General features: G+C 45.3%; 1 protein-coding gene across 1 annotated transcript in view; it reads left to right on the forward strand.

Annotated features, from left to right (window-relative positions):
* Window positions 1-22,413, forward strand: part of cacna2d3a (calcium channel, voltage-dependent, alpha 2/delta subunit 3a) — a 154,507-nt gene that overhangs the window by 94,356 nt on the left and 37,738 nt on the right. Inside the window, exons 14-27 of the mRNA XM_049017799.1 lie at window positions 1,976-1,993; window positions 5,321-5,392; window positions 5,508-5,588; window positions 5,983-6,057; window positions 11,726-11,809; window positions 12,180-12,251; window positions 14,141-14,202; window positions 14,454-14,521; window positions 15,508-15,553; window positions 15,706-15,803; window positions 16,347-16,440; window positions 16,685-16,780; window positions 17,291-17,412; window positions 20,329-20,406. Of these exons, the coding sequence (XP_048873756.1) occupies window positions 1,976-1,993; window positions 5,321-5,392; window positions 5,508-5,588; window positions 5,983-6,057; window positions 11,726-11,809; window positions 12,180-12,251; window positions 14,141-14,202; window positions 14,454-14,521; window positions 15,508-15,553; window positions 15,706-15,803; window positions 16,347-16,440; window positions 16,685-16,780; window positions 17,291-17,412; window positions 20,329-20,406 (1,066 nt within the window). The remainder of the gene's footprint in view (window positions 1-1,975; window positions 1,994-5,320; window positions 5,393-5,507; window positions 5,589-5,982; window positions 6,058-11,725; window positions 11,810-12,179; window positions 12,252-14,140; window positions 14,203-14,453; window positions 14,522-15,507; window positions 15,554-15,705; window positions 15,804-16,346; window positions 16,441-16,684; window positions 16,781-17,290; window positions 17,413-20,328; window positions 20,407-22,413) is intronic.

Raw genomic sequence — 22,413 nt, forward strand, 5'->3', positions numbered from 1 at the left:
AATGAAAGCAACAAAATAAAGCTTCACCCACCAAGTATAATTTGTTTTAGGCCAAGCCGATATCGTTAAAACCAGTTCCATGCAACATTTGTTTTTTCGTATTAAGCCATGAGGAAATGTATTCAAGGCTGCGTTATTTCAAACAACTGCTTCTCTTTGTTCTTTTTGTCTGGCTGTATGCTTCAGTTAAGTCGGAGTCGGGTTGTTTGGAATTAAACCACTCAAATCACTGTGACCCACGACGTGGAGTCTCTCAGAAGGATGATTGTGCAGGAAAAACGTGTTCGTACAGAAACAGTCAGGCTGTGTATCTATAAGAGGGAAGCATGTTTTGGAACGGTTCCTGTTAGCATCTTCTTCCAGCCACATCACTTCCTGTAAATATGCATTGATTGTAGGGTGACCTGTGCAATAATGGGGCACTTTTTGTTAAACGATTTAGAAAAATCTCACGAAAGCCATTCAATGTTTTTCTCTATTAGCTGCATGTCCCCTTAAGAGTTTCTGGGGACTTTTAAACAATGTATAATATACCTTTTAAGAGTTTAATGGGATAAAAGGTAGAGAGGTGCCTCTCATTTCTTGATGAACTTGTTCAGGTAGAGTGGGACAGCTCTTCTACAAAAGTGGGACGGTGGGTTTTTATGTAAACAAACCATAAATAAATTTATTGCAACATTTTGTTCACAAAATTCAACTACTTTAGATAAGTAAGTGTTTTCTTTTTGACTTCATGAGTGATCTCCATGAAACTTTCATTAGTATATTTTGGTGACCTTTACCTGGGGGGGGGGGGGGTTCCCATGGTATTTTTGGCCAGTCGCAATCGACGGGTTTGCCACCAATGAAATAAAGCATTATCCTTTTATTGTAACATGATCTACCTAGAAACGCTGCTCGCTCGTGATCAACCAGTTGGGCACCCCCTGATCTACATTATGCTATTGCTTTATTTTTCAAACAATTTCCAACCCTCTTTTACTAAAATACAACATTTTAAACAATATACCCCATTATACTGTATGCTTCTAGCAGCCTTATCTTTTGAAAGTTATTTCGTCTGTCGGTCCGTTCGCTGTGAGGTTGCGTCACACAGCATGTCTTGAAATTCTCAACACAGTCATCATAAACACGTCACACCAATGAAAACAGTTGTTGAAGACCAAACCCTGTTGTAGCATGATCTAGGCACTGTTTATTTTCATGATTTTTTTAAGTAGCATAGGTTCAAAGCTTAAATGTCCCACTATAACTGATGTCCCAGTTTTGTTGAACTCACCCTGTTAAATCATTTTATTTTGCATTTGCATGTAATTCGTTGGACAAATATATTTTGTTATGCATATGCTGAGGTATGTTGTAGTTCACCTAATTTGGTCATCCTAATGTGTGGTCTCTATTGGGCACAGAGCGTACAGCAGATAATAAGCTACTGAAATAATCAGCCATGTTCTGGATGGTCAGCATGTTGTAGCCAATAAGAAATTAAATGGGTGTTTCAGGATCCTATTCTGCTTACAAAGTGCATGCACAGACGTGTTTTTTCAAATGGATTCATTCTAATGACATGTTTTTTTCTAACGCACAGTATCTTAGCTTACCATATTCATGTAACAATTTAATTATTTTAAAATTGTATAATTATTATAACATCCACCATTTATAACACATGTTCTGTTGCTGTGATGTAACTGCATTTCAGATTGTTTTTTAAATGCATATCTAAGGGTGCTGTCGGCAGACTTCATTCTCCAGACATGGGCTTTCTTCTTGAATCCTTGTAATAGAAAACATGCTATTTGTAGAGTTACCTGCAATCTGTTTAGTACCATAGATCCCCATCTACAGTATCTAGACATATGCTTAGTGAAAAAGGTACCGTGCAACAAATACAAAGATCAACAGGGCTGACAGGAGTCTTTTTAAATGTTTGTCATTGTACTTATTCTTTGTAACTCTCTTTTTTGTTCTGTAGCTTCCTCAGGCCCAAAAGGTAACCTGTTTACTCCAGTCTTCCACCATGCTGTTGTCTGTCCATGCGTCCTAAAGTCAGTGAATTTAATTCTGACATGCTGGCCATTGTCCTTGTGTGATCAGCCTTCCTTTGATTTCCATGTCAGTTGCTCGGCTTGGTCCGGTCTTTCCACTCACACATGTGCATTTGTTAATGGTGCTTCTCCACGTCTCCTCATGTCCACCACCCCCCACTACGTTCACCGTCAGTGCTGTCGATCTGCTGCCAGCTCGGTGAATTCCCAGCTCCTTTTGCCAGTCCTCTGAGCCTCTTGCGGGTCCAGTGCTCAGGTGCTGCGCAATTTCATTCTGCGCCGTCGCTGCTACCCAACAACAAAGCCTGTCATCAACCACACGTCGCTACAACCTACAGTACATATCAAAACCTTATTTTCTTTCTATCAAACCTCTACTCCATTTTCACAGCGGGTTTTACAGAGTTGCTTGGCCATTTCTTTGTGAAATGGTGCAAAACATTCAGCTCAGACAGGATAGAAACCAGAAATCCAGGAAAGCCAGAGTGAAACTTCAAACTTCAAAATCATTGGATATTTAAACTGTGCCAGTCGTTTGGTAATCTCAGATCTTTGTGCTTTCAAAAGCCCACAAATGTACTGAAGTTTTAGGATGTGTTATGTGTAATTGGAATTCTCCCTGTATATGGCACCATGGTCAGTGTTTCTATAATATTTATTATATTTGGGAAAGAAATCTACTAAGTCAGTTAATGCTGACAATAATAACAAACCAGACAGTATTTATGGAGAAGGCATCAGCTAGCAATGCATTATTTCCCAGGCAAGCATAACTAACATTTCTGTAGACATCTGCATCACCATATGTTCAGAATTCCTCTTCGGAAACATCTATTGGATAATCACACAACTGTCAGTTGAAGGCATTGGTTTCATCTTTGCCCTACAACTGTTTGTGTTGTCAGCATTTGTGCACTTAACCAAATGCATCCAAATAATGCCTTTAAGACTTAAAGACGTCCAGTTTGTTTTATTCCTCTTTCACTCATTCAGTCATGTTCAGAGAGACGGCGCCGTTTTGGCAATAATTACTCATTACGGTGTCGTCTGCTGCCCATATTTGTGTTTTTTTTTTGTCTCTCCTATAAGTTATCGGTCGGCTGAAAGGTAAAGGGCATCCATGTCGTATGGAAATACATGCAACGAATGCATCACTGGCTGTATCTCTGTGGAGGCAGTGCGGAAAAGCGGATGGTCACAGCCTGCCGTGCTCCTTCCCGTTATCCTTCACTTCCTCCTAGTGCAGCTCGTCCTTCAAACCCCCACGCCTCAGTATTTCAGGCTGCGCTCTTCATCATCCTCTGCCTCATCAGGTTCTGTTTTCTAAGGCGTACAGCGCATTGACATTGCGGGAAGGGGGGAGTGGGGCGAGGCCAAAAATACTGCCATTCGTGGGCCTGCCTCTGCCGCGCTGCTCCTCCTGCCCGGCTGCAGACAGACTGGCGTGCGTGGTTATTTTTAGCCCGGCTGCTGGTTTCCTCGTCAGACCGTGCGCCCTCTCCGTCTCATCATCGGTGCACCTGATCACCCGGGAATCTGGGGGGGGGGGGGCACAAGGCACAAGGCCCGGCACTCTGCCTTGCCATCCTATTTATCTTCACAGCACAGATCTGCGCGTCTCCACAGGAGCGACGTGACCCGCTGAGCTGTGCACGCCGGCCCAGCCGTGATTCCTGGTCTCCCCAATCCGCGCCTGCGTTTCCAGCTTAGTGGCATCGACGCGCGGATTCACCCGCCCGTTTCCGTGGGGGTGACCTGCAGCGAACTGAGCCTTGGCAGCAGACACGCCTGCAGAGGGGAAAAACTGACCTACTTCCTGTCTTTGTCGCTTGGAAAAGACTCATTTTTCCATTAATACCCACACAAATGTGTGTAGTAAAATGAGCAGAAATAATAGCCCTTTTATTCACTAACAGTTATTTTAAGACCATGTAGCTTGTAGCTAATAAAAACACGAAACATTATGGCTGGTCCACTTTGGTGAAGTCTGCCTTTACATACGTGATGCGGCGCTTCACCACTTCTACAGGACTCCCTTTTATGTGCCAGTTGCTGGCTGCAGTGAGCTAGATTACCCCAAAATGGTCAGTTTGCTCTAATAACCCAGCTGTCTGGGTTCTTTGATGATCTTCCCTTTGTTCCTGAAATTCCTCATTTGTCTGAGAAAAAAAACTGTGTTTTCCTCCATTTTCTTCCCTGCCCATGCTATTGATGGCGTAATGACCCTTCGTGTGTGCCGGTATTGACTCAGGCCGGCCGTCTTCCCTTCTCTGTGCTTTTGTCTCGCTCGTTCCGAAGTGTGCCTTGTATCCCCAGAGAAAAGAGCTCTTGAGAGAGAGCTGTTTGTAAACTGAGTGGGGAGACGTCTCTCTCCAAATTGGCTTCCCCCACACCAAAAAGAGCTCAGAACAAAGCTGATGAGGGATGAGGGACAGAAGAACTCCTGTGATGGGTACCTCTCTGGAGGTGACACTGACATACCATTCATCACACGACCCTGATTTTGTCTAAAATGGCAGCTGTATATGAAGATTTTGTTCACATGTTGTGTGCTTATCTGATGCTCTCGGCGTATGAGCCTTTCATTGTGGATCCCACATTTCATGTGAAGTCTTACATTATAAATTATTTCAATGATTTCTATCCATGCCTGGCCCCACGTTTAGTAAAGGCAAACTCTTTCTCTGGTTCCGTACTCAAATTTTAATGCCCATGGTATAGCATTGTATAGTAGTACACTATCATATACTATCAGTATCATATACTATCAGTATCATATACTACGTGGGCCATGATGTTCTATACAGTATACTCAGTGAAAATATTCATTCTTTGTTATGAAATGATAAAGGACAGTATGTATGTGGTTTAATATTTATTTATGTATTTGTTTGTTTGTTTTTTTAATTGTTAGATGTTTCCTCTCACTGGTTGCATCACTGCTGGAGAAAACTGTCCTTTCATTGGGTACGGGGGCTGTGTATGATTTCCCCCGTGTTAGTCTGTGACGGGGCATATCGATTGAAAGTGCACAGGGGGTGGGGGGCTGTTAATGTGGCTGAAAGGGGAGCCAGGCAGTGACGTGTGTGGGTAATGCGACACTGCTGCCGCTGATGGCCGTAATGCGACACTGCTGCCGCTGATGGCCATATTCCTAATCATGCGAACACGCCATCACCATCTGGAGCCAGGAGACCAGCGCAAAGCCATTTTCATCCAATGAAGCCTCATGCATGCATTATTAAACAGCTTGTCTTCTAATTGCTCTTCAGCTTGGAGAGAGCCATGGTCCAGTGCTGATGACCACTGTAGCAATGCCAGTGTTCAGCACCAAAAACCAAACGGTGAGTATAGAGTCGCAGGTGCAGGGACACAAGACCAATAGAACATCTCTCAGCTGGGCTCTCCGGCGCTTTCCACGTGTGGCCCAACATCTGGGTGCCCTCTTCTTCCCTGCAGAGAAACAGGGGCATCCTTCTGGGTGTGGTGGGCACAGATGTTCCCGTCCAGGAGCTCCTGAAAACCATTCCAAAGTACAAGGTGATATTTCACTGGTTCTTCAAAATTTTGAGGTTTAACTCATATATTTTTTTTTTCATTTTCCATTGGAAAAACCTTTTACAGCAGGGTGATAGAATAAAGGAAATTATACAGTTTATAATTTAGGTTTTAATGTCATACTGCAGAGGAAATACTGATAAGTTGGCTGTGGTGCGAAATATATTTGACATTTGGAAACGTATTATTTACCAAACCGCTTCAAATGACAAGGTGTGATTTGAAGTGATCGGCGTGCACCTCGCTTTTGCATGAATTTAAATTGAGCCGTGTTTCGGGGACGAGAGGCGAAGGCCTTGTGTGTGATTAACGAAAAACAAAAAAAAACAATGCAAACACTGACACTATCTTCACCCCCCCCCCCATTTAATTATAGCTAGGTATCCATGGGTATGCCTTCGCGATCACAAACAACGGCTACGTCCTGACCCACCCGGACCTGCAGCCTATGGTAACCGTTGCCATGGATTTGACTTCTTTAAATGCCAAATACAATTAGTGTTATCTGGTATAACAAGCATAAGCAGAGATGTCTGGATTTTGTGAATAGTATACAGAAAGGGACAGCTTCTCTGACCTGTAGGGGGGTGGGGAGATAGGGAAGATGGGGGGTGGGGGGGGGTGTACTCTGAAAAAGATGGGAGAGCTGAACAAACTGTGATTGGCCCTTGGGCTTATTAGGGACGTGCAGGGTTACTTTTGGGGGGTAAAGTGCACAGAGAAAAACAGCTGCTGGCATGTTCGCAAACGAGAGCATGTGACTGCGCAGACGTGGAGTGGGGGGGGGCTCATACTCGCTTGCATCACATGCTGCTGGCATGTTGGTGGAGCGTGTGACTGCGCAGACCTGCAGTGCGGGGGCCTCACACTCGGCTGTATCCTGTGCTGCTGGCATGTTGGTGGAGCGTGTGACTGCGCAGACCTGCAGTGCGGGGGCCTCACACTCGGCTGTATCCTGTGCTGCTGGCATGTTGGTGGAGCGTGTGACTGCGCAGACCTGCAGTGCGGGGGCCTCACACTCGGCTGTATCCTGTGCTGCTGGCATGTTGGTGGAGCGTGTGACTGCGCAGATGTGCAGTGCGGGGGCCTCACACTCGGCTGTATCCTGTGCTGCTGGCATGTTGGTGGAGCGTGTGACTGCGCAGACGTGCAGTGCGGGGGCCTCACACTCGCCTGTATCCTGTGCTGCTGGCATGTTGGTGGAGCGTGTGACTGCGCAGACGTGCAGTGCGGGGGCCTCACACTCACCTGTATCCTGTGCTGCTGGCATGTTGGTGGAGCGTGTGACTGCGCAGACGTGCAGTGCGGGGGCCTCACACTCACCTGTATCCTGTGCTGCTGGCATGTTGGTGGAGCGTGTGACTGCGCAGACGTGCAGTGCGGGGGCCTCACACTCGCCTGTATCCTGTGCTGCTGGCATGTTGGTGGAGCGTGTGACTGCGATACTGTCCTCTGATACCAGGCAATGGCAGCGTCCATCCAGCCACGCTTCCGGTCTCTATAGCGATCGTGATCGTAAACATCGTAAACATAAACCTATCATTTCTACTTATCGCCCAAGTGTGTCATGTATCATATTCATATTCAGATTACGATATTTTCACCTTACGTTGGGTTCAGTGGAACATAAACCACATCGTCAGTCTACGACCATCTGTAACTTGTACGTTTCGTTCTCTCTATAGAGGAGCAGTACTTCTCCGACCAGGGATGCCGATTTTATTCGGGTGCGGCGTGTGCAGTGTGCGATGTGCAGTGTGCGATGTGCAGTGTACCGCTGGCCGGCTGCCCAGCTTGTGTCGGTGTTTACGGAGCAGCCGTCTTCTAGTGTCCCACGTCATCTTGGCACCATGCTATTACTGTGATAACTGGGGCTCTGATTGCCCTCTGGGAAACAAACAGCCCTGCAGTCAGTGCCCTGGCTGGCTGAGATGTGTTAAACCATCAATTCCTTAAATAAAACTAAATGGCGACTGTGAAAACAGGAACACGCTCGCATTGCAGTGGGGGGGCGCCGTGATGGTGACGCATCTTGGGGAAATATTATATTTCAGTGGTGCTTCGGTATCGATTTTGTAAAGGGGGGTCTGCTTTTATTTTGAGGGGCTGGTTGTTATGGCACATGAGGCTGCAAATGGCAGAATCAATTTCTCAAGCTGGGGAGCTCTGCTCTTCTGCAGGCCAGTCTCTCTAGGCTCTCATCTCCCCGTGTAGCCGAGCCCCCCCAAGCAGCAGCCATTTCTGATGTCCCGAGGGAGATAGACCCCCCCCCCACCAGTATGCCGACGCACCCCGCCTCTTTACCCACAGCTGTTCCATTATGTTGAGGGTGGCAGTGAGAGTCGGGGGCAGGGGGCGGGGGGCTGTTTTTAAATGAGCTGAGCGTTTTAAACCTCAGAGTTCCTTTGAATAAACCTGAAATCCTGTCTTTTGAATGCCAGTGATTAAGCCCATTGTAGTCTACATTCTTCCCCCCCCCCCCTTTCTTTAAGGAGGGGGAGCACATGAGCACAGGAATCCTTTGGAGAGAGAACACTTAATTGCAATGCAATTAGGCATCCCGAATTAGATATATTTAAAAGATAATTAAAGGTTTGAGGGGAGTTATATTCCCCAGTTTTCCATTGAAATGAATCATCTGAAGATGTTCTAGTGGAAGCATGGTCTCCTTTACGCCTTTTAGTGCTTTGTGTTGCTCGCAAAGGTACTTTGCTGCTGCCCTGCTCCATGCAGATGCATCAAACAACAATATTTACCACTCCGCTCACTTGCTTATTAATCCATTAATTATTCCACTTTTGCGCAGATTGGTTCTGAGGCTTTCCCACTCAGGGCCCCCAGAGCCCCATTGTGTGGGTTTAACGGTTTCCCTCGGGGACAAATAAAATGTTATCTGATCTGACTACTGCATTTGATGGTCGCTTTTGTGCGTGTGAACCACTCTTAGCAGTTGGCCACTGCACTGTTCCGCCCCTTTATTGTTTTAGCTGATCCTCACGGTCACGTGATCTTCCGAAGTACTGGGCAGCCCAAGATCTTTTGACTCAGTACCAGATGAAAAAGCAGAAATACGGACATGCATCAGTTACGCTGCTGTACAGTGACTGGTGTCTCCCATTCTTTCATTGATTTGTTCAATTTTATTTCATGTTTGTCTTGTGTATTTGAAGATATCCAATATATTATTTCAATTCGGAAGCAGGATTTAAGCACCAGTGGCCTGAGTAATGCTTTATTGTCAACAGACATGATGTACAGTAGCAAAGCATGTATGGTAAGAGCATGACATTTGAAAGGTGACAGAGCAGCTCATTTTCGGAGTGGGGGGAAGCTTTATGTACCTTGCAGTGTCCCTTCGTGTCATGTGGTCGCAGAGAAATTTCTGAAAAAAGTAGCTTTATATCTCATATCAGACCAAGGGGAAAGTTCATCAGTGGCCTGTTATCCCGAGTCCATAAATTATTCTGTTCCGGCCCATTTCCAGTATGATTAACTGTGAGCTCAGTAGGGAGAGGTTTAATGGCAGAAGGTGGATAGATGTCCTCAGCTCAGGATGGCTGTCATGGGGACAGAGCAGTGAAGGAGATCGACCGTTGGCTTTAAGTAGCTGGTGTGTGTTGGGGCCCCACTGTTCACCTCGGAAATATCCGGCTGTATAAACATGGAAAGCTGTGAGAATATACGTCTTTTAAATAAGGGGAGAAGTAAATGTGAAAGCCTTCAGAGAGCATCAGGTCTGGTCCTCGTCAGGGCTCACCACATCCGCACTTTATCATTGATGTGCTCCGGAGGTGGAGCTCCTGAAATGGCACTGAAATGTCCAGGACTGATTCCAGGAGCCTGGAAGACCTGTTTTCCCTGCAGGGTGGCACCATCCAGGAGGCTAACCAGTGGCCTGACATCTTCAGGGTCGTGGATTCACATCCTGTCCCTGACTCTGCAAAGTCAAAGTCTTTATTCGACACATGCGGAGTAAGGCAGAGACATCTGGGCAATGACATGCTTGTGATGAGGCTGAAATGATCACGCATACAATACATGTGTGCCACTGAAATGTAAATACAGAGGATGGAGGAGGTTTAGAAGGAAAACAAATAGAAATAAACTTTTAAAAATGAGATAGGATAAATGTAGCAGGGAAAAGTGGGTCCATTCTGAGGTGTTACCATGTGAGGTTCTTGTTTGAGCAGCTGAGGGGTACAGGTGACCTCTGCTGGGCCGAGAACGGGATGCGGTGGGGTACAAGCAGGATGGCAATCCGGCAGAGCTTCACAGCACCAAACCGTGACGCTCCTGCAGTTCATTAGGGACATGCAGGGGTGTTTGCTTTCAGGACGCTCTTGCTGGCCAAATTTCATTAGGTAGAGTGTTAGCCCTGATGGACTAGAGGCGCATGGAGCAACACGGCGGCCCATGGAGCTGTTCCGCTACCCCATGCGTCAGTCGCCTGGACTGCAGTCCTACTCATGTTCCTGCTTATGGATTTCGAATGTTTTACCTGTGATTGCCCAAGTTTCCCCCAGTTTCTCAAGTCTCCTTCCTCAGTCCAAATTCAGTCAGTCAAAAGTTTGGACATACCAAGCTGCCTGCAAAGGAGAATGATACTGTTGCATCACATGGCCTGACCACCTGACCCAAACCCAGTAGGAATGGTTTTGAAGGAGTTTCACCAGAGAGTGAAGGAGAAGCAGCCAATGAGAGCTCAGCATATATGTGGACCTCCTTCAGCACAGCTGGAAAAGCTTCCCAGGAGGCCACCTCATGAAACTGGTGTAGAGGAGACTGTAGGGTCAACCAGTCTCTGGTGCAATTGGGGTTAAGAGAACAGCTCATGGGCTCAATGATGGGATCACTCTGCTGACCACGGGATTTGAACTGGCAACCTTCTGACTCCCAATCCACAGAGCTTCCCTGCCCAACACATACATTTTGTTTCATTTAATACTTATTTGGTCAGTGCATAATAATTTTAGAATTTAGAGATTAATTTTCATTGTTGACACACCACAGCACACAACAACAAAATGTGTCCTCTGCATTTAACCCATATGTGACATAGCAGGGGGCAGCTAATTCACCACCCGGAGGAGTAGTGCTTGGGGGCAGTAGCTTGCTCAGGGCACCTCAGGGGTGCCTTGCTGGTTGGGGATTTGAACCTGCAATCTTTCAATTATAAGTGGGCATCCCTAACCATCAAGCCACCACTGCCCAGTTTTGGTGTCTTTATAATTATTATCTAAAGTGTAGAGAATAATACAAATAAACGGTTCTGTGGGTAGGTGAGTCCAAACTTTTGACTGGCACTGTAGTGCACTTAGGTGTATTAGCCCATCCTTCTTTGGACTGGCATCTGGCTCACTGCAGCCCCCTAGTGGCTAAATGTGTACGGAGAACGCATGGATCAAACTGCCGGATTTGGTTATTTCACCTTTACTATGTGTGACTCCATAAATGATTCATGAGTGTCACGTGACCATCAGCAGTCACACACCAGAAGAGGGATATTTAGCTAGTGTGGTTGTGGCACCGTGTAAATGCATTTATTTGTCATTGAATGTGGGTTGCATGTAGGACAAAGGAAATATAATAGGATAGGATTTGAAAGGAGAACAGACGGATTGCACACCGACTTGCCAAATCTGTTTTTGGTTAATTAGCTTTTTTTCTTTTCTTTGAAAGAGTAGGATGGATTCTATTGAACCTCATTGTTCAATTGCACAGAACGATCCGCGTGCTCACAGTGTCCTGGAAACAGTGTGTAGCTGTCTTTAAAAACGCGTTCTATCCCGGCCTGCTATTGTTCCGTTGTTCCAAGATTATCCACCAGATGGCAGAGTGTAACGCAGTTACACCAGAACCAATCATGCCCTTTTCGCAAACCTGCCGTCAACTCATAGTGCTGTTCAATGTTTTTAACGCATCATGTCATATTTTTAAAGGTACATAATTTTATATATATATATATATATATATATATATATATATATATATATATATATATATATATATATATATATATATATATATATATATATATATATATTTATATATATGGGAATTCAAATTTTCTGTATTCTTAGAGTATAAGTTAGTGCTATAAACAAAATTTCTTCTTGCAGTATGAAGAGGGACAAAAGAGGAAGAAACCAAACTACAGCAGTGTGGATCTCTCTGAAGTGGAGTGGGAAGATAAAGATGATGTCGTATGTGTTGGATTTTTTAATGAGCTGCTTTTAATTTAGATGCTCATTTTTTCTGAATTATTTTCTGAGACGTTATGTAGTCCACTTTTTTTTTGCAAACAGCATCTTGTACTTAACTTTGTCATTTGAAACAATGTGCAAATTGCTAATACATTCTATTGTTCCTAGTATTTCCAACTGTAGCAAGTCGTAATGCCTTATCTGTGTTAATTATGTTATTTAAAGGCTTATTATTCGAACACAATGATTCCGTTATTGTGAACAAAGATGCAGTTATTGGCCACAGACCGTGCTTTCATTCAGTCTTTGTTTTTGCTTTTTATTGCCATTCCTGCTGCTGTTCTTATTTAGTTTCCTTTGTGTTTTCCAGTTGCGCAATGCCATGGTTAACAGGAAGACTGGAACATTTTCTATGGATGTTACGAAGACTATAGATAAAGGGGTAGGTGGTGGTTGGTAAGGGAGGGGGAGCATCGTATAAATCACATAGAAACCAATGGAATCGAAAAACAGTGCAGAACTAAAGGCACAAAGGCATAAGTATTTGGGACCGGATGGCGCAGAGGCTAATGGCTGAGAGCCAGACCATTTTAAAGGGAATGTTTCGCTGCACGTTAGCGGTGGTGCTGATGTTACGATACACCCCATGTCCTGATTAGCGTGGAGAGCGACGGCAGCAGAGATTAGCGTGAATAGCGACGGCATGCTTCCGCGGGGAAGCTGGCTGCGGGGCCAGGCTCAGGCTCTGGGGGGTGTCGCCGGTGTGGGTGTTCTCCTTATCTCAGTGCAGCACATGGTGGGAGATGAGCGGGGGGGGGGGTGGGGGGATGATATTCCAGCCAAACTCCTTTTTAATGGGCAGACTGTCATAAGGAGCTGCGCGTGAGGCTGCTGCCATTGATGGGCAGAAAGGGCCCGAGGACACTTGTGTAGGGAGGACTCCAGCATCACCGGCCGACGCAGCGGCTCCATCGGCAGCGGTCGACCACGACAGGCGTGGAGGCGCCTTTTAAACGCAGCCTCAGCTGCCAAGGCGTTCGCCAGCACGAGGCGAGGAGTGTCTGGCCGAACTGTTCGCTAAAACTGATTTCCATTGAACAGGAAACGCAGGGCAGCATTGACAGGTCCCACCGCCTTTCAGTCATATTCTCCGAGAGGGCAGCGCTTTTACTGCGCTGACGGTGAAGGGAGCTTTCATAGACATCGCATTATGTTTAATGACAAATCGAATAAATGTAGCTGTTTCATACACGTGAAGCGTATTTGTAAGCTTCTGTTAAACGGACTGGATTTTGTATGAGGCCGGATTATGTGTTCAAGGGCTCCTTTTAAGCCTATTTATAGATAACATCTTTGTATGTTGTTACTACTTTTGAAACGTAACTGTTTTTCGGTGTTGTCCACTAGAGGGCCATGCAGTGTAGTGATTCAGAGTAGCCATAAGTTAATGTCTGGGTAGGAATCTCACAGATTTAAGGTGGGTGGAGGCCACATTCAGTCTGCAAGGGAATGGAGAATTGAGGTCATCAGCAGTGTAATGTCGTTGTAAAGCACTATGTACCTGCTTGTGCCGACACTCCTCTGGAAAGTACTTTCTCATTCATCATTTTTTATGAATCTCTATTACTCCTCTATCCATTTTGATGGGTTGTGCTCAGCCATCGAAGGATTTCCTTTGAAAGATGGCTTTTAAGAAAAAAAAAACGTTCCTTTTTTTGCTTTATAAATGCATAGTTTCCTCGCATTTTCCCTGTCTGGGGGATTCAGTGGGATTTAATGGGACGCTGCAGTTTGCTTCTATGCTCTGCAGCCTATTACTATGTATAATTCTTTGAAGACTTGGGTGACTGTCCACAGCAGGAGAATGGATTCAGCCCCAGTGCTAAGCGTGTGGTTAACATCCCATAATGGATGTAACTGCGTCGAGTAAGGAAGAGCAGCATATGATACAGGCTCATTATTGTATTACTTCATAATGGTTATTGAAGTATGCTTGTATTTGGAAGGTTATTGGTTCGAATCCCCAACCAACTAGGCACCACTGAAATGCCCTTAGCTAGGTACCGCCTCTAAGCACTGTTCCCCGGCGCTATAGCTGCCCACTGCTATGTCACATATGGGTTAAATGCAGAGGACACATTTCGTTGTTGTGCACTGTGTGCTGTGGTGCGTCAACAAAGATAATTAATCACTTTCACTTGTAGCAAAATATATACACACAAAAAATGTGGAGCTCCTATTTACACCATTGGTAAACACTGTGTAGGAGTGAGTGTGGCTCTGTCACAAATACAGCTCTCGGGTCATGTCATGTTCTGGGTCTTTTTTCAGAAACGTGTTCTTGTCTTGCACAATGACTACTACTATACCGACATCAAGGGAACTCCTTTCAGGTAGGCATCCGCAGTGCCCCTATCACATTCGGAGTTAGTACAGCATGTATAAACAAGCTCCTGAATCAGACGGCTTTCATTACGAGAGTCACCCAGACCAGATATATCGCTAAAGTCTCGCTGAACGTGAAAGCTGTTACATAATAGAGCTAATATGCATGTTGTTCTTTAACGCATATTTTACATGAACAACTTGCTTCTGAAGCCTAATAGGCCCATGGGCTTATTTTCACTCGGGTCCTTGTTTTCAGTCTAGGGGTGGCCCTCTCCAGGGGACATGGAAAATTTGTTTTCAGAGGGAACGTTTCTGTGGAAGAAGGTGGGTGCCCTCCGGTGCGTTTCCTGCTCATTCCCGTCCCTGCGGTTCTGTTCCCTCCCCCACCCTCAGTGCCCCACGCCGCCCTGCGGTGTCTCCCATTCTCCATGATCTTATTCTCTTGTCTGTTCAGTGTATATTTTCAGTTGAGAGTAAAGCTGCAATTAGAAAGGAAGCTAAATATTTGGTTAGTTGCTGTGTCTGCCAGGTATCAGTCTGTTTCCCAGCGGCTTGTACCCCATTTTTCCAGTGATCATGCTTTTTAATATTCATACCCTGGAACTGTGCACATTGTTGGGTTTGTAATTACACACACATGACTTGGCTCCTTGTGTGATAGTGAAGCGTGTCACGAACCATAAAAATATCTATTCCTCATTAGATTAAGAAGTCGCCCATCGACGCGTGCGAGTGATAAGCGGGCCAAGGAGCTCTCGTTTCCTTAAGTGTCGGTAAAACGGTGGTGGGAAGCCGTCTTTGGCTTTAGGATGATTTTGTGAGCAGCTGAAATGTGCTTGTTTGTGCTCGCTTGACTTTTTCAGTTTTTTTTTTTGACAAAACCTCTTTTTTTTCATAGCGTTTGCTGAGCAAACCACATAATGTCATTCGAACCATGGCGGTCCGCATTGGATATGATTATAAAACGATATATCAAATAAATTATTATTTGCTTTTCATTTTACGGCAGGACAGTGTGGGGGTATTTTCGAGGAAGAACGAGCCCTGTTTCTGTCACTGTTTTTCTTCAAACCGTGGCTCAATATGCAAGTAATTACTTGCTGCTCTGGTCAGCGCGCTGCGCCTGACCCTGCAAGGCCTCTCTCATTTCCCCCTTCCCTCACACAGAGCCGAGGTGACTGAGAGCCAGCCAGCCGGCTTTGCTTACACCAACTTTTTCTGTCCAAAGGCACGGCCCTGTGCTTCTTTATTACGGCGTGCGCAGTCTGCATGCAGGCCTTTCTAATGCCGATGTCACTTCCTGTTTGCAGGGCTTCACGACCTGGAGCACCCCGACGTGGCCTTAGCCGATGAATGGTGAGTGAAGCCCAGTGCGAGGAGGGAATCCAGCTGCGCTTTGCCACATCCCAGAGGACAGAGTGCTTGTTGTCGCTGGGGGGAGCGCAGCTGGCCTGATATAATTTATAGGCTGTTTCCTTCCTCTCTTCTGTGCGCTTTTGAAATCGCAGGACTTACTGCAACACGGACCTTCACCCGGAGCATCGCTACCTGTCGCAGATAGAAGCCATCAAACTCTACCTCAGCAAACGAGACCCGCGCCTGAAGTGTGAGTTTCCTGCCTTCCCCTTCACTCTTATTCACTCACTTATTGTCTCTCTCTCCTTCCACTGCACCCCCCCTTTCTCAGCCCCTGTCATTTCACTTTGCGGTTTTATAAAAACAAACATTTGTCTTTTGTTAAGAAACTCTTAAGTTTTCATTTTCATCTTTATCGTTTGTTGCTGAGCCCAACAGCATGGTGGCTCAGTGGGGAAGCACTACGGTCGGACACCAGTAGGGTTGTGGGTTTGAGTCCCCCCTCTGCTTTACAGTATATGCGTGCTATTTTATGGGTGTTCTCCTCATGCTCTGCTATCCAAAGGCATGTAGTTAGGCTAACTGCCCACAGAGCATGTGTGTGCCCCGTGATGGACTGGCATCCACAGCGTACCCCACGATTGAGCCCCATGCTGCCTGGGAGAGGCACCCAGCCCAAACCCTGATCAGGATAAGTGGCTAGAAGATGAATGGATGTTGCCAAAAGACGTCAATTGTAACATGAGAGAGGTGAAAATTCCAGCTACTTGAGAGATTGATTCTTGTTGCTTAGGTGACAAAGAGCTGATTCACGAGGTCCTGTTCGACGCAGTGGTGACGGCTCCACTTGAAGCCTACTGGACGAGCTTGGTGCTGAACAAATCAGAGTAAGGCTGTCTGAAGCGTGGGTGTCATGCAGGCTGCCCAGTTAAACACAGGGTGGGAATCCTGAGAAATAGAAACAGTTTATTGATTATAACTGCCTGAATGTAGGTTCTGATAATAGGGTAATTACTTCTTCATAAAGGGTAGTTATGCAAAAATATTTACATGTATAGCTTATACGTAGCATTCATGAACAACTAAGTGCTGGCTAGATTCAGGCTGGATGGATCTTTTGTGTCGTTGAAGGAACTCGGACAAAGGCGTGGAGATTGCCTACTTAGGTACCCGGGCGGGGCTGTCTAGGATCAACCTGTTCGTGGTTCCTGAGCAGCTGACTAGTCAGTAAGTACAGCGGAGGTCTGTCGCAGTTCGCATTTTAGTCATATCATTCTCTTTACTCTCGGACTGTCTTGTCCAGTGCATTGTACAATGAACAGCACATTCATTCACGGTACAATCCTCCAGAAAGAGCAGAGCAGTCCAATTAGTACACTTAAGGACTGTGGAATCCTGCTTATTTTTTCTGAGCCAGAATCCTGATCAATACCTTCTCTGATGTTCTGCGCAATGTTACTATTTACTGTTAAAGGAGGTTCATTATTTATTGTTACTTCCTATTAATGTCTAAAAGTCTTTTTTTTACTTACTTATCTATCTATCTATCTATCTATCTATTTTGTCTGTCTGTCTAATTAGTATATTATGAAGTGTTTTTATGTCATAAATACCTCTTTATTCTGTACATTTTACGGTTCCATTCATGGTAAGATTGGTGATGAAGATGCTGCTGCTGATAGCACGTTTTCCGTGGCTTTCGCTTTCCATCACCTCTGTCTTTCTGTCTATTTCAAGAGACTTCCTGACAGCTGAAGACAAAGAAGGAGTGTTCAATGCTGACCACTTCCCGCTGTGGTATAAGCGAGCGGCGGAGCAGGTCCCCGGTACCTTCATCTACTCTCTCCCCTTCGGCGCAGGTAAGTGCGTCTCCACCCCCCCCAGAAAGCCAGCCACTCCCCCCACGCAGCCATGTTACCTTCTTATTATTGTATAAAACACTGACGCTCTTCCTCGCCGGGGTGCTGCCCGACGTTCCGCCTCAGACACACTGCTCTGAAGCTGCCCCTGTGGTTTTCACGAGGCATTGCATCTCTGACCTACATGTTTTCCCTCCCTCTGCCGAAAAGGCACGTGGTGTTTCAAAGCATTACACACTATTTTAACATCAGACATTTCTTACTATCATTTATGTATTTCCTATGTTATTACACTTTAATTTTTTCTGACTGGTAAATTTTCATCCAATGATTGCTTATAAATGATAGATGTTGACCGCTTTGCTTTTGCCACTGAAGTCGCGTCTGGAGCCATTTCGATTTTCCCAGGTGGGGCCCTCATAGATTGTTCTGTGAAGCTCATCAGAGGGCTTTGGAAGGTCTGGGATGCATTCGTTTTCCTCCTTCTCCTTACTGAAAGGCTGGGCGGCATTAGATTGGCACCATCTAGTCCAGTCATCACCTCCCGCTCACTCACCTGCAAGGACTGAACCCTGATTTCTTACCCCGGAAGCTGAGGGAAGCTCCCTATGTTTCAGCAAACCAGCCTGTCCTTCGTGTGTCTGAATTTGATTGCAAAGTGCTTATTGTTGCCTAGTAAAAAAAAGAGACCCATGAACTCCAGTCAAGCTTTCGGGTGATTTTGTCAGTAATTTAGGAGTGATGTGGAAGCATTTTGGTTGCCGGATGCTTTGGTGAGCAGCCTCGCACATCCCAGGTGAGAGGTTCACATCCCACCTCCACTTTGTGTGGATGTGAGTCATGCAGCTTCTCCAGACGTCATGCAGATGTCTTTCTCTAGGCCAACATCACGCTGTTAAGCTGATTGATTTCTTTAGTTTACGTTAGATTAGATTAATGTTTTGTCATTCTACAGAGAATAAGTACATTGCCAATAAAATGCAGTTTGCGTCTAACTGAAAATGTAAGAATTTCATTCTTAACAGAAAGTACAATATTAATTTAAAGTTAAGTACAAGCATGTAGAAGAAGCCAGAATCCAGGAGGACATAGGGTATGCTGTACAGGAAAATATATAAGTATGTAGAGATATTCAAATACACAGATATATACAGAAGTTACTGGAGCTCTACAAGATATATCACATTTTATTTGTCACAAGTAGAAACCAACAGTAAATTAATGGATGAGATGGAGAGGATTAAAGACATATATACAAAATATAGATCAAAGAATATTTAATTTAAACGTGTAACATTTCAGTCATATTGAAATGGTTCCTGGTGTAAGTCTGCCTGTGTGCCCCAGCTGGAGCTCTCCCCTCGCCTGTGCTGCCTGGGCCAGGCTCCAGCCCCCCCCCATCCCATAATATACTGGACAAACAGTTGGATAGAAGGGAATATTTTATCCTTTAAAAGGAGGTGATAGATTGTTAGAAGAACTGGGTTCCTGTTTTGACAGTTTTTTGTGGAAAATGGCTTTCGGTAAAATGTGGCATTTCTGAGTATCGGGAGGATTACATCCCAGGGACGTGGCCTTTTCATCAGATTTCCTCTACAAATGAGAACATAAGACACGTAAGATGCAGATGAAGCAACTGCCCTTCCCGTTGTTTGTTTGGCTATGATTAATAAATCCGGCATGAGCCCGTTCTGGCCCTGCGATGGGCTGGCCTCCCATCCTGGGTTGTTCCCTGCCTCGTGCCCAATGCTTCCGGGATGGGCTCCGGACCCCCCGCGACCCAGTAGGATAAGCGGTTTGGAAAATGGATGGATGGAGCCCATTCTGTCTGCAGTCAGCGTGTGCGCCGTGTCCCGCTCCGGCGTTGCAAATGTGCTGCTGGCCCGGAGGCCTTGGATTCTCCATGTTATTCCTAACAGGCTCCCACTCACACTCCTACCAAGCTGATGATAACAGTTAACATGGGCTTTTCTGCAGTCTCCTTAATGGTAACCGCTGTTCATTTATTGTTAATCATGTAATCGTCTCTTCTGACTTCTTGTTATTGTTTTTAGTTATTCATTAAAATCATTATTATATCAATTATTTTAAAAAGTGTATTATTATATTTAAATAGTAAAAGGAAATAATGGCATCCTGTAAACTGTAAACGTGAATTTTTAAATAATAACTGTGAAGATAGTGCCACCTTATGGCCAGGAGGAGAACTTTGGGTTGAAAACTGGCATCGCAAATCGAATTGAAACTGAATATTGAGTATTTTGATTTTTTTTCCTTGCAGTATGTTTTTCCTTCTTTGGAAAAGAGAAGATGTTGAACTTTCGATGGTTTTGGTCTTGTATCTGTTTGCAGGATCTTGTGGCGTATTGTTTCCAAATGTTAAAAAGAGTTTAAAATTAGAAACGCGTAAATGAGTTTTGGGAAACATGAGCCGCTTTCATTCCCGAGTTGTTTCCCGACGTTATTGATTCTCTACAGTTTGTCATTTTTACGTTGATTAATGTTCACTTGTTCTTCAGTAGACAGTGCTGTGCAATGAGGGTTGAAATTGGATATGTTAGGGTGGGATTTCGTATTTATGTGGCGTGACCCTCCGAAATGAAACGCTTCATGTGCATCCATTTAAGCGTCTCTCTAGAAGCAATTTATTTGAGATCGGAAGCTTTTTATTGAAAGAATGTGGGTTCAAGAAATGCACTTCCTGCCTGTCAAATTTCACTCTAATACAAGTCTAATAAAAAAAAGTTTTCTTCCTGAGCAGTATATGATTTCTGTTACATTTAGGTTTGAAGGCACAAAAAAAGATGGTCACTGCTTCTGTAACTGATGCTCCTGCTTTAAGACGTTTTCTTTGGTCTGCATGCTAAGAGCATCGGCGCTAACATGGAGATTTTCTGTTGCTTTATTTTCCCCCAGGGTCTGAAAACAAAAGTGTGGTGTTAGCCAGCACTGCCATCCAGCTGTTTGATGAAAGAAAGTCTCCCATAGCTGCAGGTGAGTCCCAGAGATCCCTCTTCTTACACAGACGTCACAAAACTCCAGGCTGCAACATAAATGGCCATAAACAGCACGATTAGGTAATCGCAACTAATCCCCCAAGATCTTTCTGGAACTGGGCAGTATAGCAGTATCGGTTTGGTGGAGCTCTCCTGTTCCGCCCTCATGCCTGGCTGGCCGTTCCTCAGAGCTTGATAATAGCCGTTAACCCCGGGCAGGCGTGTGTCTCCATCCTGTGCACGCCGTGTGCCAGTGCGGCTCCACAGAGGCGGACTCTTGATCTCCTTACAAAATGCAGATGCTCTGAGGAGGCTCACATTGCTGCTTGTACCATAAAGCAAAGTAGATGGGCGAGCCTTGGACGGTCGTAGGTTTTCGGTGCGTGTGAATACGTCCTTTTCACATTTTCCACAGTGTTTATGCTTGGCAGCCTCCCCCACCCAAAAAAATGTTTATTTTGGGAAGCAGGAAGCTCTCTGGAGCAGTTACCATTACTCCTTAGTGCACAGAGCCCCATGCGGGATAGCGCCCCCTTCTGGGCGGGAAGGGGGCTTGGGGTCATTAACTGCATCGCTCTAGCGGTTTATAGCCAGGCTGTCTGACCTTGAGCTGTGACCCCAGAATACAGGCACTGTATGCGGGTATGTGCCTTCTGCAGCGATTTATCCAGAGAGAAACGTTAACGAACCTACATTCCTGCTCCGGGAATCGACCTGCAATCCCACTGTCAGAGTTTGGTTACTTTTATTGTTGCCAGTGTAAGCGTACAATTAATAAAAGGACTTATGTACAATTAATGAGTAGCTGAATGGTATTAATGGGATTAGACAGAATGGTATTTTCATTATCAGTATGTTGATAAATAGCGTGTCAGATATGATTCTGTTTTCGGGGGGCTGAAGGGCTTGGAGTGGGATGGGCAGCTGCAGCGGTGTCCTGACATGCTCCTCAGCCGACAAGTCAGATTGGGGGCATTTTTATTTTTATTGTGGGCATTGCAGTAACGTCAACTCAAATCATTTTCATCTGACCAGAGAGGTATGGCTGGGTGGGGGGGGCAGCAGTGGCAGTGTAGGTCTGATGAGGGGGCAGTGCTGCTGTCTGCCTTCCCCGTCAGCGGAGGAGCTTAAACAAGCTTCTGCACGACAGATTCATGGGAGGATCTCCCACGTCCACCTCATAAATTTTCATCTGGCCAGGATCCCTAAACATCGCAATTCGGCATTATTCAAAAATCCATAATTTTTTTTGACTCATACGTTTAAGAAATGGATGTGCACCTGAAGATTTCCATGCTGCCAAACTGGATTGCAATTAAAATACTGTTTCCTGAGAGGTCAGCTGGCGATGACTGAAGAGTGGCGTGGAGGGGAAAAGGTGAAACAGAGGTCTGAATGTATTGGTATAAAAACCGTGGGGATGTAGGACCCTGGGGCTGCTCCTGGAGCTGGAAGCCGCGTGAGGCACCACAGCGGGCCTCCCGGGTGTAAAGGCGATATGACCCCATGCCATTAAAGACACATGTCCCTCCACCTCTCCATCACCTCTGCAGCTCACACACCTTTATGTCCCAGAAAATGCTGCTGGATGCACATTTCTGTCAGTTTTATTGTGACCAGCAGGTTCCCTCTGGTGAGTCTAAGCCAAAGAATATTAGCTTGCATACACAGAGATCCTGAATGCTGGAAATGTTCATGTCAGAGTCTGCTTAGGGATAGTATACTCTGTGTGTGTGGGTATGTATCATCAGCTATCAGATGATTCTTTAAGGTTCACAGGATGTTACCCTCTAATAATTACCTTTGCTGGACTACAGCTCAGGTAAAACAGGATCATTGACCATATAAAACTTTCATACAGATGTTTTTTTTTGGGGAAAAAAAAATCAAATCAAGCCTCTAGTGAGTCAACACACATGTCAGAGTCAACCTCCTACTCAAGGGAGCTATACTGAGGCTGCATCTTGTTAGCTTGGGGTGCTTTGCAGCGCTGGGGCCGCTCTGT

This window comes from Brienomyrus brachyistius, chromosome 6, assembly GCF_023856365.1.
Source record: "Brienomyrus brachyistius isolate T26 chromosome 6, BBRACH_0.4, whole genome shotgun sequence".
Lineage (NCBI taxonomy): Eukaryota > Metazoa > Chordata > Actinopteri > Osteoglossiformes > Mormyridae > Brienomyrus > Brienomyrus brachyistius.